The following is a 14,498-nucleotide window of genomic DNA, read 5'->3' as shown; positions in this document are numbered from 1 at the left end:
CACATAAACAGACACAAAACAAGGAGACCGAAGAATATGTCCCAAATGAAAGAACAGGGGGGAAAAAATCACAGCAAGAACACTAAAATAAATGGAGATAAGTAATATACCTGATAGAGCATTTTAAGTAATGGTCATAAAGATTCTCACGGACTTAAGAGTGGAGGACCGCAGTGAGATCCTCAACAAAGAGAAGGAAAACATAAAAAAAGAATCAGAGATGAAGAACTCAAGTGAAATTAACAATATGCTAGATGGAATAAATAGACTTGAGGAAGCAGAAGAACAGATCAGCAATCTGGAAGACAGGGTAATGAAAAGCAATCAAGCCTGAATAGTAGAGAAAAAAGAATAAAAAATGAAAATAGATTAAGGGAACTCAGCGACACCATCAAGCCTAATAACATTTGCATTACAGGGAGTCCAGAAGAAAAGGGGACATAAAATTTATTTGAAGAAATAATAGCTGAAAACTTCCTGACTCTGGAGAAGGAAACAGAAATCCAGATCCAGGAGACACAGAGAGCCCCTAACAAAATCAACCCAAGGAAGTCCACACCAAGAAATGCAGTAATTAAAATGGCAAAAAAGCAGTGATAGAGAATTTTAAAAGCAGCAAGAGAAAAAGAAAACCGTTATACACAAGGCTACAACCCTATAAGGCTATCAGCTGATTTTTTAGCAGAAACCTTGCAGGCCAGAAAAGAGTGGCATGACATATTCGAAGTGCTGAAAGGGCCTACAACCAAGGATGCTCTGTCCAGTGAGGCTACCATTCAGAAAGAAGGAGAGATAAAGAGGTTTCTGGACAAACAGAAGTTAAAGGAATTCATCACCACTAAACCAGTCTTACAAGAAATGTTGCAGAGGAGTCCTTGAGTGAAAAGGAAAGACCATAAGCAGGAATAAGAAAAGTAGGAAGCACAGAAGTAGTAAAATCATCTATTAAAAAAAATCGGTCAAGGGACTCACAAAGTAAAAGGATGTAAAGTTTGACACCCCATACCTAAAACAGGGTGGGAGTGGGGAAAAGTAAAAATTTAGGGCTTCTAGAATGGATTCAAACTTAAGCAAGCATCAACTTAATATGCATAGATGTTATATATTAAACCCAGTGGTAACCACAAATAAAAAAAAACAGTAATACATATGCAAAAAAATAGAGAAAGGAACCCAAGGACATCCCTAAAGAAAGCCAACTTATGAGAGAAGAGAGCAAAGGAAGAAAGGGACAGAGAAGAAGGACAAAAAGAGCCATAAAACAAGTAACAAGATGGCAATAAGTACATACCTGTCAATACTAGCTTTGAATGTGAATGGACTAACCATTCCAATCAAGACATAGGGTGTAAGAATGGATAAAAAAAAAAGACCCATCTGTATTCTGCCTACTAGAGACTCGTTTCAGACCTAAAGACACATGCAGATTGAAAGTGAAGGGATGGAAAAAAATTTATCATGCAAATGGAAGTGAAAAGAAAGCCATGGTAACAATACTTATATCAGACAAAAGAGACATTAAAATAAAGACTGTAATGAGAGACAAAGAAGGACACTGTATTATTATAAAGGGGACAATCCAACAAGAAGATATAATTGTAAATATCTCTGCATCCAATGTGGGAGCACCCAAATACATAAAGCAGCTATTAATAAACATAAAGGAAGTAATCGATAGGAATACAATAATGGTAGGGGGCTTTCACACCCCATTACATCAATGGCTAATTCAACCAGAAAAATCAACAAAGAAATAGCAGCTTTCAATGACACACTGGACCAGACATATCAACAGATATATTCAAAACATTCCATCCAAAAACAGAATACACATTCTTTTCAAATGCACATGGAACATTCCTCCAGAATAGATCACATGTTAGGCCACAAAACAAAGTCTCACAAATTCAGAAAGATCAAGGTCATACCATACATTTGTTCTGACTACGACATTATGAAACTTAAAATCACTTCAAGAAAAAATCTGGAAAGAAACAAATACATGGAGGTTAAATGACATGCTACTAAACAATAAATGGGTCAAGGAAGAAATCAAAAGAGGAAATCACAAAATATTGGGTGACACATGAAAATGAAAACACAATGGTCTGGTGTCTTAGTGATGCAGCAAAAGCTATTCTAAGAGGGAAGTAGATAGCAGTACAGGCCTACCTCAAGAAGCAAGAAAACTCTCCAACAACCTCACCTAAAGGAAAAAAAAATGAAACCCAAAACCAGTAGAAGAAAGGAAATAATAAAGATTAGAGCAGAAATAAATGAAATACAACCTAGAAAACCCCAGAACAGATCAATGAAATCAGGAGCTGATTCTTTGAAAAGATCAACAAAACTTATAAACCTTTAGCCAGACAAAAAAAAAAAAAAAAAAAGACTTAAAAGCAAAAATTGTGGCAGAGAAGTAACAACCAAACTGCAGAAAAATAATCATTAAGAGAATATTATGAAAAACTATATGCCAACAAATTGGACAACCTAGAAGATAAATTCCTAGAAAGATGTAACCTCCCGAAAGTGAATCAAGAATATAAAATTAAAACAATTTACCAGCAATAAAATTGAATCAATAATCAAAAAATTTCCAATAAACAAAAGTCCAGGACCAGATGGGTTCATAGGTGAATCCTACCACACATTTAAAGAAGAGTTAATACCCATTCTTCTCAAAATACTCCAAAAAATAAAAGTGGTGAGAAAGCTTCCAAATTCATTCTATTAGGCCAGTAAGACCCTGATACCAAACCAGATACAGACCACAAAATAAGAGAGCTATGGGTCAGTATCTCTGATGAACATGGATGCAAAAAATCTCAACAAAATATTAGCAAATCAAATCCAAGGATACATTAGAAAAAAACCATTCACCATGATCAAGTGAAATTTAGTCCTGGGATGCAAGGATGGTTCAATACTCACAAATCAGTGTTATACATCACGTCAATAAGAGAAAGGATTAAAACCATATGATTATCTCCACAGATGAAGAAAAAGCATTTGACAAAGTACAATATCAATTCATGATAAAAAAAAAAAGCCTCCACAAATAGGTTTAGAGGGAACATACCTCAATATAATAAAGTCCACATATGAAACCCCCACAACTAACATCATACTCAATGGTGAAACACTGAGAGCTTGTCCCCTAAAGTCAGCAACAAGACAAGGATGTCCACTCTTACCTCTTTTATTCAACATAGTACCAAAGTCCTAGCCACAGCAATCAGGCAACAAAAAGAAATAAAAGGCATCCAAATTGGTAAGGAAAAGGTAAAATTTTCACTATTTACAAATGATATGACACTACATATAGAAACCCTAAAGGCTCCACCAAAGATCTACTAGAATAAATGAATTCGGTAAGATCACAAGAAACAAAATCAGTACAGAAATCCATTGTATTTCTACACACTAATAATAAAGTAGCAGAAAGAGAAATTAAGAAAATAGTCCCATTTATAATTTCATCAAAAACAGTAAAATACCTAGGAATTAACTTAACCAAGGTGGTGAAAGATGTGCATTCTGAAAGCTACAGAACATTGATTAAAGAAATAAAAGATGACACAATGAAATGCGAAAATATTCCATGCTCACAGACTGGGAGAAGAAATATCATTAAAATGTCTATACTACCCAAAGCAATCTACAGATTTAGTGCAATTTCTATCAAAATACCAACACCAGAACTAGTTCACAGAACTAGAACAATCCTAAAATTTGTATGGAACCACAAAAGACCCTAAATAGCCAAAGCAATCTTGAAAAAGAACAAAACTGGTGGTATCACAATTCCAGATTTCAAGATATACTAAAAAGCTATAGTAACCTAAACAGGATGGTACTGGCACAAAAACAAACACATAAATTGGTGGAACAGAATAGAGAGCCCAGAAATAAACCCACAATTATATGATCAATTAATCTTTGACAAAGGAGGCAAGACTATGCAATGCGAAAACAGTTTCTTCAAGTGGTGCTGGGGAAACTGGACAGCTACATGCAGAAGAATGCAACTGGACCACTTTCTTACACCATACACAAAAGAAAACTCAAAATGGATTAAGGACCTAAATGTGAGACCTGAAACCATAAAAATCCTAGAGAACACAGGCAGTAATTTCTCTAACACTGGCCATAACACTATCTTTCTAGATATGTCTCCTGACACAAGGGAAAATTAAAAAAAAAGCGATAATAAACTATTGGGACTACGCCAAAATAAAAAGCTTCTTCTGCACAGCAAAGGAAACCATCAACAAAAAGGCAACCTACATAATGTCATTTGCAAATGACATAGCCAATACAGGGTTAGTAGCCAAAATACATAAAGAACTTATAGAACTCAACACCCAAAAAACCAAATAATCCAATTAAAAAATGGGCAGAAGAGATGAACAGAAATTTTTCCAAAGAAGACATACAGATGGCCAAGAGACACATGAAAAGATGCTCAACATCATTCATCTGGGAAGTGCAAATTAAAACCACAATGAGATATCCCCTTATACCTGTCAGAATGGCTAAAATAAAAAACACAAAAAAGAAAAAGTGTTTGGCAAGGATGTGGAGAAAAAGGAACCCTTGTGTGCTGTTGGTGGTGATGCAAACTGGTGCAGCCACTGTGGAAAACAATATTTTCTTGAAAAATTAAAAATAGAATTACCATACAATCCAGTAATTCCACTAGTATGTATTTACCCAAGGAATAGGAAAACACTAATTTGAAAAGATATACGCACCCCCATGTTTAGTGCAGCATTATACATGATGGCCAAACTCTGGAAGCAAACCAAGTGTCCATCAGCACATGAATGGAAAATGAAGATGTGATATATAGATACACACACACACACACACACACACACACACACAGGAATATTACTCAGCCATAAAAAATATGGGATCTTGCCATTTGCAACAACATGGATGGATCTAGAGTGTATAATGCTCTAGGTGAAGTAAGTCAGAGAGTGACAAATACCATAGGATTTCACTTATATGTGGAATTTAAGAAACAAAACAAAGAAAAAAAAAGAGACAAACCAAGAAATAGACACTTAACTATAGAGAACTGATGGTTACCAGGGGGAAGGTGGGTGGGAGGGGACATGTGAAATAGTTGATGGGGATTAAAGGATATGCTTATCTGGTTGAGCACTGAGTAACGTATATAATTGTTAAATCACTATACTGTACACCTAAAACTAACACAACACTGTATGTTAATTATACTACAATTAAAATTTTTAAAAAGGAAACAAAAACTAAAATAAGTGAGAGTACATCAAACTAAAAAGCTCTGCACAGCAAAGGAATCCATCAATGAAATCAACATGTAACTTACTGAATGAGAGAAAATATTTACAAATCATTTATCAGTTTGGGGTCAATAGCCAAAATATATAAGGAGCTCATACAACTCAATAGCAAAGCAACAAACAATCCAATCAAAAAATGGGTAGAAGACACAAACAGATGTTTTTCTAAGGAAAACATCCAGATGGCCAACAGGTATATCAAGAGATGCTCAACATGACTCATCCTCAGAGAAATGCAAATCAAAACCACACTGAGGTATCACCTCACACCTGTCAGAACGGCCAAAATAAAAAAAAAAAATCACACACACAAGAAACAACAAGTGCTGGTGAGGATGTGGAGGAAAGGGAACCCTTGTGCACTGTTGGTGGGAATGTGGTACAGCCACTGTGGAAAACAGTATGGAGGCTCCTCAAAAAGCTAAGAATAGAACTATCAAATGACATCTGCACCTCCATGTTCACCACAGCATTATTTATATCCAATTCTATCTTGGATATCCATAATATCCAAGACCTGGAAACAACCTAATTTTCCATTGATGGATGAATGGATAAAGAAAATGTGGTATATATACACAATGGAATATTACTGAGTCCTAGAAAAGAATGAGATCTTCCCATTTCCAACAGCATGGATGGTCCTTGAGGTCATTACACTTAGTGAAATAAATCAGACAGAAAAACAAATACCATGTGTTCTTACTTATATGTGGAATCTACAAAAACTGAAAAGAGAAAATACAAAAGGTGATCTAATAAAGCAAACAGACTGGTGTTTTTGTGAGGCAGGGGTGGGAAGATGGGCAAAGTGGGTGAAGAGGGCCAAAAGGTACGAGCTTCAAGTTATAAAATAAGTCCTGAGCACGTAATGTACGGCATGGTGACTGTAGTTAATGATACTGTATCATCTATTTGAAAGTAGCTAGGAGAGTGGATCTTGAAAGTTCTCATAAAAAAAATTATATCTAGGTTGTGACAGATGTTAACTGGAATACTGTAATATATATAAATATTGACTCATGATGTTGTACAAGTATAACTAATGTTATAGGTCAGTGACACCTCATTTTATTTTAAAGATTTTATTTATTTTAGAGAGAGAAGATGAGCAAGTGGGGGAGGAGCTGAGGGAGAGGGAGAGAGTCTCAGACTCTGCGCTGAGTGTGGAGCCCAACGCAGGGCTTGATCTCAGAACCCTGAGATCATGACCTGAGCTGAAACCAAGAGTCAGATGCCTAACTGACTGAGCCACCCAGGTGCCCCAATGATACCTCAATTTATTATGGAACTTTACATCAAAAACCAGGGATGTACTGTATGGTGACTAACATAATAAAAAAAATATATTATAAAAAAAATTAAAAAAATAAATATAAAGAGGGGAAAAAAGAAAGTTCCAGCCCTGTGAGTCAGCCCTTGGCAAGAGCCTTGGGAATGTGGTCCCCTCAACCACACGCCAGGAGGTCCCATCAGGAACCGCGATGGCAATTGGTAACAGGAAAGTAATAGAAGATGAATCTGGCTAAATGAGGAAAGAAAATTTGAACTCCTGGGTTACTATAACACCAAGTATTTTACTACAGTTCTCCTGAAGCATCCCTCCATAAGGTGATGGAATTGGTCAGGATAGAAATACGTGTTTTTATTATTCTAACTGAATCACCTATGTCAATCAAAACTTTCCTTGAAGGCTCTGGTGAGAATGCCAAAGTAAATATGCTGTGGGGGGTCATGTACAAACACCCGGATACCAAACATCTTCTCCAACGGAGATAGGCAAACTGAAGAACTCCGTAACAACCTGCTTTTTGCTCCTGCTCCTGCTTCTACACTTGCATTCCCACTTGACACGCGCTTTATCTTGCAAACAGTGTAGGCCCTCCTTGAAAGAGATAAGGGGTTAATGACTCCTTTCAAACAGATGACATCTAAGGACCAGGTGAGAATGACCAGAGGAAGTCATCATATGCACATTCCAGACCAGCGACACTAGGCCTCTGGACACCAAGGCCCCCTGGCTCCAAGGACTAACACATGGGTCCTCACCTTTGTTCTAACCGGTTCCTGGATGCCTGAGAGGACATGGACACCAGACCACGATCCTCAATAAAATCCCCAGACCCTGAACCAAAGGCGAGACACTCTCTCCTTTCCGAGTTTCCCTGGACTCTCTTGACCTGCATGCTCTCTATACCTTCGATCCACTCTACCTACTTCCACCTCCTGCTGGCTTGCATCTGATTTCTGTCCTGTGTGCAGACAGGGACCCTCCAGGCTGGTCCTCAGGGACCCCGCTCTGACTCCTTGGACCCTGCCTGCCGACATCACCATGATTTAATTTGTAATTTAGCAAGTACCCGAAAGGATGTGATACGAGGGCAGGGGACAGCAAACCTTTTTTGCTAAGGGGCCAGGTAGTATTTTAGGCTGCCCGGGGCTGGATGGTCTCTGTCCTGACTACTCAACTGTACCACTGGAGCCCAAAAGCAGACATGGACCGTGCACAAATCAATGAGTGGGGCCGTGTTGCAATCAAATTTCACTTACAAAAGCTATAGTTTGCCAACATAGAGGAAAAGCAAGTTGCCTGGCTTATTCACTTTTCTACAAATTAACAAGAAATTGGGAAATGTATGCTTGTGTATATATAGCCTGTGAGGCCAATTTCCCACACAATGGAGTCGTGCAGCCTTGTGACACCTGAAGAGCAAGTCCCCGCTGGGACAAGGGGATACAGAGATGGAGGGAGGGAAGGTGGCAGGGATTGGGAGTAAGGATGTAATGAACTGAGTTCCCATCAAAGGAGCCTACAAAACTTGGCATGGTTCTTCCAAGTTTATGGGAAGCCTTTCCAGTACACGGGAAGAAGGAAGAGAAATACATTGAATAATGAGGAGTCTAAGTGCTGAAATGAGAAGTAAAACTGCAAACTTTACAAAATAAGACAATCTTGGTTTAATAAAGATTTTATTGCGGGAGGGAGAGAATGCGTGTGGGCATGAGCAGGGGAAGGGAAAGAGGAAGAGAATCCCAAGGAGACTGCCCTGAGCCCGGCTCAGGGTTCAACGCGGGGCTGGATCTCACGACCCCGAGATCATGACCTGAGCCGAAATCAAGAGTCAGATGCTCAACTGACTGAGCCACCCAGACGCCCCTCAACCAAGATTGTTTTGAACACTTAGTCTTATTTTTATTCCCTGGAGTAGACGAAAGGTTTATTCAAAAGAACTGTGCAGCACCGTGTCCATGACCCAGCTTAACATCCTGCCTCTTACCCAGTCAGGTTGGCCATGCTTACTGCAAACCAGCTTCTGGACATAATCTAGGAAGTTCTAGCTCGATCCTTTCCTGTTTTTATCTCCCCCCTACCCCAGCAAAGACTCTGGTTGCCTCACTTTGTAGCTATAAAATTTACACAGCTGAGAAGGGCACATTTCCTTAGAAAAGTGTGCCTCAAACTTTCGGTTGCTCAGGAATCACCTGGAGGTCTTGTTAAAGCGTAGATTAGACCCCATAGATCTGGGATGGGGGAGAATTTGCATTTCGAACAAGCTCCCAGGTGATGCTGATGCTGCTGGTCCACAGACCACACTTTGAGAACCACTGTTCTTAAAGACAGCCATCACTCTCGGAAGAGCTCTAAGAGAGTGGGGGAAGCCCCCTGGGGCAGGATCTGGGGCCTGAAGGCTCTTGGACTCCCCTCATCCCTTGAGCCAGCCTCTGGGGCAAACAATGGAATGATGGCCTCCGGCTGAGGCATATCCCGGACAGGTCCAACCAAGACAACTATTCTTTGGCTGGGCCAGGACAGCAGGTCGATTGGGCTTACTAGGAAAGACAAAGAAACCCTATTAGTTGGAAAACAGTTGGGTTAGCTCTGGGGAGTCGATGTTAACCAGGTTAGGCCCTAGAGCCAGAAATGAACAGTGGTAGCTCTAAAGCGCCAGTTCCCGGAGTTCCCAGAAGATGGACGAGGCACTGACCCCGGCCTTCGCCTTTAATGAAACCACCAGGCCCTTCCCGTTAGGGCTCTCCCCCCAGCCTGGGCCCGGCGGCAAGGACTCACCTGCAGCATTCCCAGCTGCAGCCTGTAGAGAAGGTTCCGGGCTGTGGGGGTGGACACGATGAGGAGTCTCCTTTTCTCATAAAACTGATCCAGAAGCGCAGCTGCTGTTCTGACACCCACATTGACATTCATGGCTGGAATCAGAAAGGGCCCGATGAACGAGAAAGCCTCTACTTGTTCTGGCTCAACATAGCCTGCGAGGACGGGCAGAGCATACGCGAACACAGAAGAAGTAAACCCCCAGGCAAAGTTTCTGTTGTGTGTGTGTTTTTGTAAAGATTCTGAGAGAAACCGTGAGCTCGTGTGAGTTGGGAGCAGGGCAGAGAGGGAGGTGGGGGGTGGGGGAAGAGAGAGAGAGAGAATCTCAGGAGGACTCCACGCTGAGCACAGAGCCCGAGGTCAGGCTCAATCCCACGACCCTGAGATCATGACCTGAGATTAAGAGTCAGCCACTGAGCCACCCAGGTGCCCCAGTTGTAAGTGGTTTATTCGGGACATGGTCCCAAGAAGCACTGGGTTGGGGAATGGGGAGGTGTACTGGTTTCCCCTTGCTGCTATCACAGATCCCCATAAATTTAGGGGCTTAACACACAAATTCTCCTTCACGTCTGGCAGTCAGAAGTTTCAAATGGGTTTCACTGGGCTGAAGTCAAAATGTTGCTCCCCTGCCCCCGTCCGCCCCCCCCCAGGGGGTTGCTCTAGGGAAGAATCTGTTTCCTTGCCTTTTCCAGCATCTAGAGGTCACCTTCGTCTCCTGGCGTGTGGCCTTGCTCGCATCTTCCACGTCAGCACCGCGGCACCTTCACCTCTCTCTTCCCTCTGCCTCCCTCTTATAAGGACCCCGGTGATTACACTGGGCCCACCTGGCGAATCCAAGCGACCCTCCGCATCTCCAAATCCTTAACTTAATTGCCTCTGCAAAGTCCCTTTTGCCATGTCAGGTAATATACTCACGGGTTCTAGGGATTAGGATGTGAACATCTTTGGGGGGGTGGGCATTACTGTCCCTGCCTCAGAGAGTGAGACAGGGAAGGAAAGGAGTATGTTCTTTCTACTTTAATGTACGAAAGTGAAGGACCTTGGGCATTTAGCTGATGGTCTACACGTGTCTCTCTCGCGCCCAACTCTGAATGGCTGGGGTTAAAGAGAAAGAACACAGTTGAGGAAGTACCCCAAAAGTATATAAATATATGTCCAGAATTTTCTGACTAGTTCAAATTTCACACCATGATCACTACTCAGCCCAATTTGTGCTTCTTGGGAATAAGAGCTGACGTGAACTGAGTGCTTACCCCGTGCCAAGCACTGCTCTATCCCACTGTTCAGTGGGTATAACCTCATTTAAGCCTTACAACAGCCCAAGTAGTAGGTATTATTTTCCTCATTTGACATTAGCAGGAAAAATCCCGAATGCCCAAGGTCTGTGTGACTTTCAAAACAGTGCTGCAAAGCGGGCATTATATTGTCCATATGCACTAATGTCGTGGCTTTGCAAAAAAAAAAAAAAACACACAAAAAACAAAGACAGAACAAAACAAAACCTTACATGTGTAGAAGGGAAGAACAAGGGTGCCTAAAGCCGACCCAGCTGATTCACAAAGTCGCGAATGGCAGGCCCTGGTCCCCACCTCCAGCTTCCTCCTTAGAGGACGTGAAAGAGAAATGGACAGAGGGCAAGGAGGAGGGTGGATGAGATGAGCGGCCCTAGAAATTCGAGGACCATCTGCACCCATCAGATGAAGAGGGATGACACTGAACCTTTCCAAGTGTATGGAGTGAAATCCTCCCTCCCTCTACTGGAATCCAGAACCCACGGGTCTTCAGGTTCTGCTGCCGGCTGGGGAGAGGGCTGCACGCATACCTGTGCAGGTGGGCTCCGTGCCAGACCAAGCCAGGTTGGACTGACAGACTCGGGCAGGGCTGCCCTGTAGCTCATAGCCACCGATGCAGGAGAACTCACAGGTGGCCCCGTAATTATCGCCGTCACTGGAGCACTTCATGTAACCATTCTCCGGGGCGTTGAGTTTGCCGCAGCGTCGGACTGTAGGGACACAAGGCCAGAGGCGGCTCAGCGCTGAGCTCCCCCCCACAGAGTAACCAGGGAAGGCGGCAGCCATGCAGTCACGCTTCTATCTGGGCCTGTGAATGAGGGAGGGGGCACGTAGGCCTATCTGGCCGGTGGGTGGGCCTGGGCGTGGTCGCTGTTCATACCAATGAGACCACTGAGATCGAGTGGTTTAGTCCTCTGTCTTACAGATGAGGGGGTTGAGCCGAGAAGAACGAAGAATAAAGAGGGTTAGTAATTAGCTGCCCAAACCATGTGGCATAAAATAAATCTTCAAAGTACTTTTTTCAGGGAGAAGAACAAAGGTTCTGGAACACCAAGAACATGGACTCCCGGTGGCCCAAGCTAGGGGGCTCTTAACCTCCTTTATAAAAGGACTTACAGGCTTTAGCTGGTCACCCAAGCCCAGGGATGAAAATGTTATCAAAATAATATTCTTCTGGGACAGCCAGCCGTGGGCTCATGCGAGACTAGCTTACTGCTCGCTCAGGCCTCTTAAATAATCTGCCCACGCTGAACCTCATCCGGATTTGTATTGTGACATTCAGGTGTTAAGATGGCACCCTTCCCCTCACCTCATCGTCAGAGGCTAATCCAAAGCTGGCAAGTATCCCTATGGCAGTGGGCACTCACAAAGGGTTCCTGCTTGAGGGCCGACTTCCCTTTGCTCTTGTAACGAGAGGAAAAAGCCAATAAGCAGCATTCTTACCTCGTACTTTAACTCGAAATTTGCAAATGCCCTTGTTCTCAGCTCTGTCATAGACTGTGTACTGGATCTTGTGGTCTCCTTCTGGAAAATTCGAGCCTGGGGGGAGGCCTTTCAGAATAACACTTAAAAGGGGGAGAAAAAAACAGGAACACCAAACATGAACGTTAAAGGCCTAACAACAATTAGGTCATTGTGGGCCTAATGATCAAAGATGATGATTACGGGCATTTCTTGAGCCCCCACTCTGCACTGGACATGGAGATACTGAGGGGCAGCCATTAGGCCAGTTTGACTAGAACAAAGATTTCTTGAAGAACAGAATTTCCTGAGCTTTGTTCTGCTTTGGAAGAGCAGTTTGAGACCAGAACATGGAAGTCCCCAAGTCCTGGGAAGTTTGGATCCATTTTTTTCACTGGAGGGTAGAACAGAGAATGGGGGAGACTGAGAACCCAGGGCCCCAAGTCTTCTTCCCATCCCACCTTTGTTCCAGGGGGAACCCTACACTGCCTCCCTTTGGGGAGGATGAGCGAATTTTCTGTGAGGAAAACCATTTAAGAGTATAGTCCAAGCAGTCATCGGCAATTTGGGCCTACAGGGGTTGCTAGAATTATCTCTAGTTTTTCTCTGTCTGGCCCAGTGTGGAGATCTTTCCTGAGCAAAAGGCAAGTTGATTATGATTCCTTTATTATCCTAATGTAGTAGTAGTAGTAAATAATAATAATAATAATAGTTCTTTGCACGTACATAAACCCTATATACATATTTCAGGCACGGTTCTAGGTATTTTACACATACTGGTTTATTTAATCCTCCCAACAACCCCATGAGATAGGAATTATTATATCCATTTCACAGATGAAGAAACTGAGGCACCAAAAGGTTAGGGAACTTGCCCAAGATCACACGGCTAGGGTGACTCTATAATCTTTCTTCTTGGCTGTCTGATGAGAACACCAGTAGGTACGGCATGATCGAATCCCAGGTCGGTGGGTTGGCTTTCCGACAGATACTTAATTTGCCTTCTCTCTACAGTTCTTAGCAATGATGAGAATATTTGCTAAGAATGACCGTGTGAAATTACCACTGTGACCACCGAAGAGAGCCTTCCACAGAGGTGGACAAGGTGTGTGTTTCTGAGGTACGAATTGAAGCACAACTCAAATGCAGATAACCCTGTTCCATCTGTGACCTGAAAATAACGGTCTTCAGGAGTCAATGAGGGAGCTCACAGGAAGCACTTGTCTCAGAGAAGCACGTGCTCTCTAGAACCTTCCCTCTTAGAAGGGGACCATAGAACAGTAGCTTGTATGAGAGATACGCTGGAGAAGCAAGGAGCCCACGTGACAGCTGAAAAGGCGACGAGCCAGCCTTCTTGGAATTCTTGCTTCTGTCTGGAGTGTGCCCCCCACAGCATCCTGCTCCAAGCCTCTGCTGGTTCGGGCTGTAGAAGTCTAGAAGCAGACAGCTGCTTGGAACGGAAGGCTGGGGGCTACTAAGGTGCTCTTTGAAACGGTCACGCTTCTCACCATAACACACAGGCGACCCATAAAAATGCCAAGGTCTATACCCTCGTTAGACAAACACAGTCATCTTTGTGTATATTATACAGGAGTTGAACAGCAATTGCTGTTGTCAAGATCTAAGAACCTATGATGTGCCAGGGACTGGGCCAGGCGTTGTGCTAGGCCCCAAAGTTCCAAGATAAATAAAACACAATCCCTGTTTCTATCATCTGTGACTTACTTTTTAATCCCAATTGCCTAAAATTTCTCCTGAGGGCTTTGTGACCTGTGGATATGACAGCAAATATATAATGTTCTTAATACGCAAAGCTCTTCCTTTCAGGAGTTATAAGGAGGCACACAGCTAGTAATAGTATTTAAGCTAAATAGCGTACTGGGAGAAGTGAACAGGATGGAGGAACAAAATGTCTTGCTTGGGGAGAAAGACGCAACATCTTCCTAGTAGAACATGTTCTCTTACTGCCCATAATTGCTTAAAATATTTCCTCTTGCACAGCCTGGGTCGACAGGATTCTAGCAAGCGTTTCCCTGCTGTGAAGCTCAGAGGCAGCGAGTCAGAGGTATCCTTTCTCCCCAGGTGCACACTCAAGTGGGCTGGTCTGACAGGGCCATGAACTTGAAGGCACGGATGTGAACATGCCGACATGAAATAGTGGCCTCTAGGAATGTGAAGGCCAAGCAGATGGCTGCAGGGGTACAGGCCCAGATGCTAGATTAGAACACGTGCAGAACTTTCCTAAAGGGAATCACGCATTTTAAAAAGCATTCTGGATGTATGTCAAACTCTTCACTCAGC

At 42.6% G+C, this 14,498-nt stretch overlaps 1 protein-coding gene across 2 annotated transcripts in view; it reads right to left on the bottom strand.

Annotated features, from left to right (window-relative positions):
• SRPX (sushi repeat containing protein X-linked) overlaps positions 1-14,498 on the bottom strand; it is a 113,423-nt gene that overhangs the window by 35,345 nt on the left and 63,580 nt on the right. For both annotated transcript variants that reach the window (XM_045775717.2, XM_087859926.1), the window contains 3 exons: positions 12,180-12,301; positions 11,267-11,446; positions 9,406-9,539 (listed from right to left, as the gene is read on the bottom strand). In XM_045775717.2, the coding sequence (XP_045631673.2) occupies positions 9,406-9,539; positions 11,267-11,446; positions 12,180-12,301 (436 nt within the window). The remainder of the gene's footprint in view (positions 1-9,405; positions 9,540-11,266; positions 11,447-12,179; positions 12,302-14,498) is intronic.

The sequence above is a fragment of the Ursus americanus genome, chromosome X (assembly GCF_024610735.1).
Source record: "Ursus americanus isolate L20-20 chromosome X, mUrsAme1.1.p, whole genome shotgun sequence".
In the NCBI taxonomy this organism is placed as follows: domain Eukaryota; kingdom Metazoa; phylum Chordata; class Mammalia; order Carnivora; family Ursidae; genus Ursus; species Ursus americanus.
This window is presented reverse-complemented; position numbering and strand designations above follow the sequence as displayed.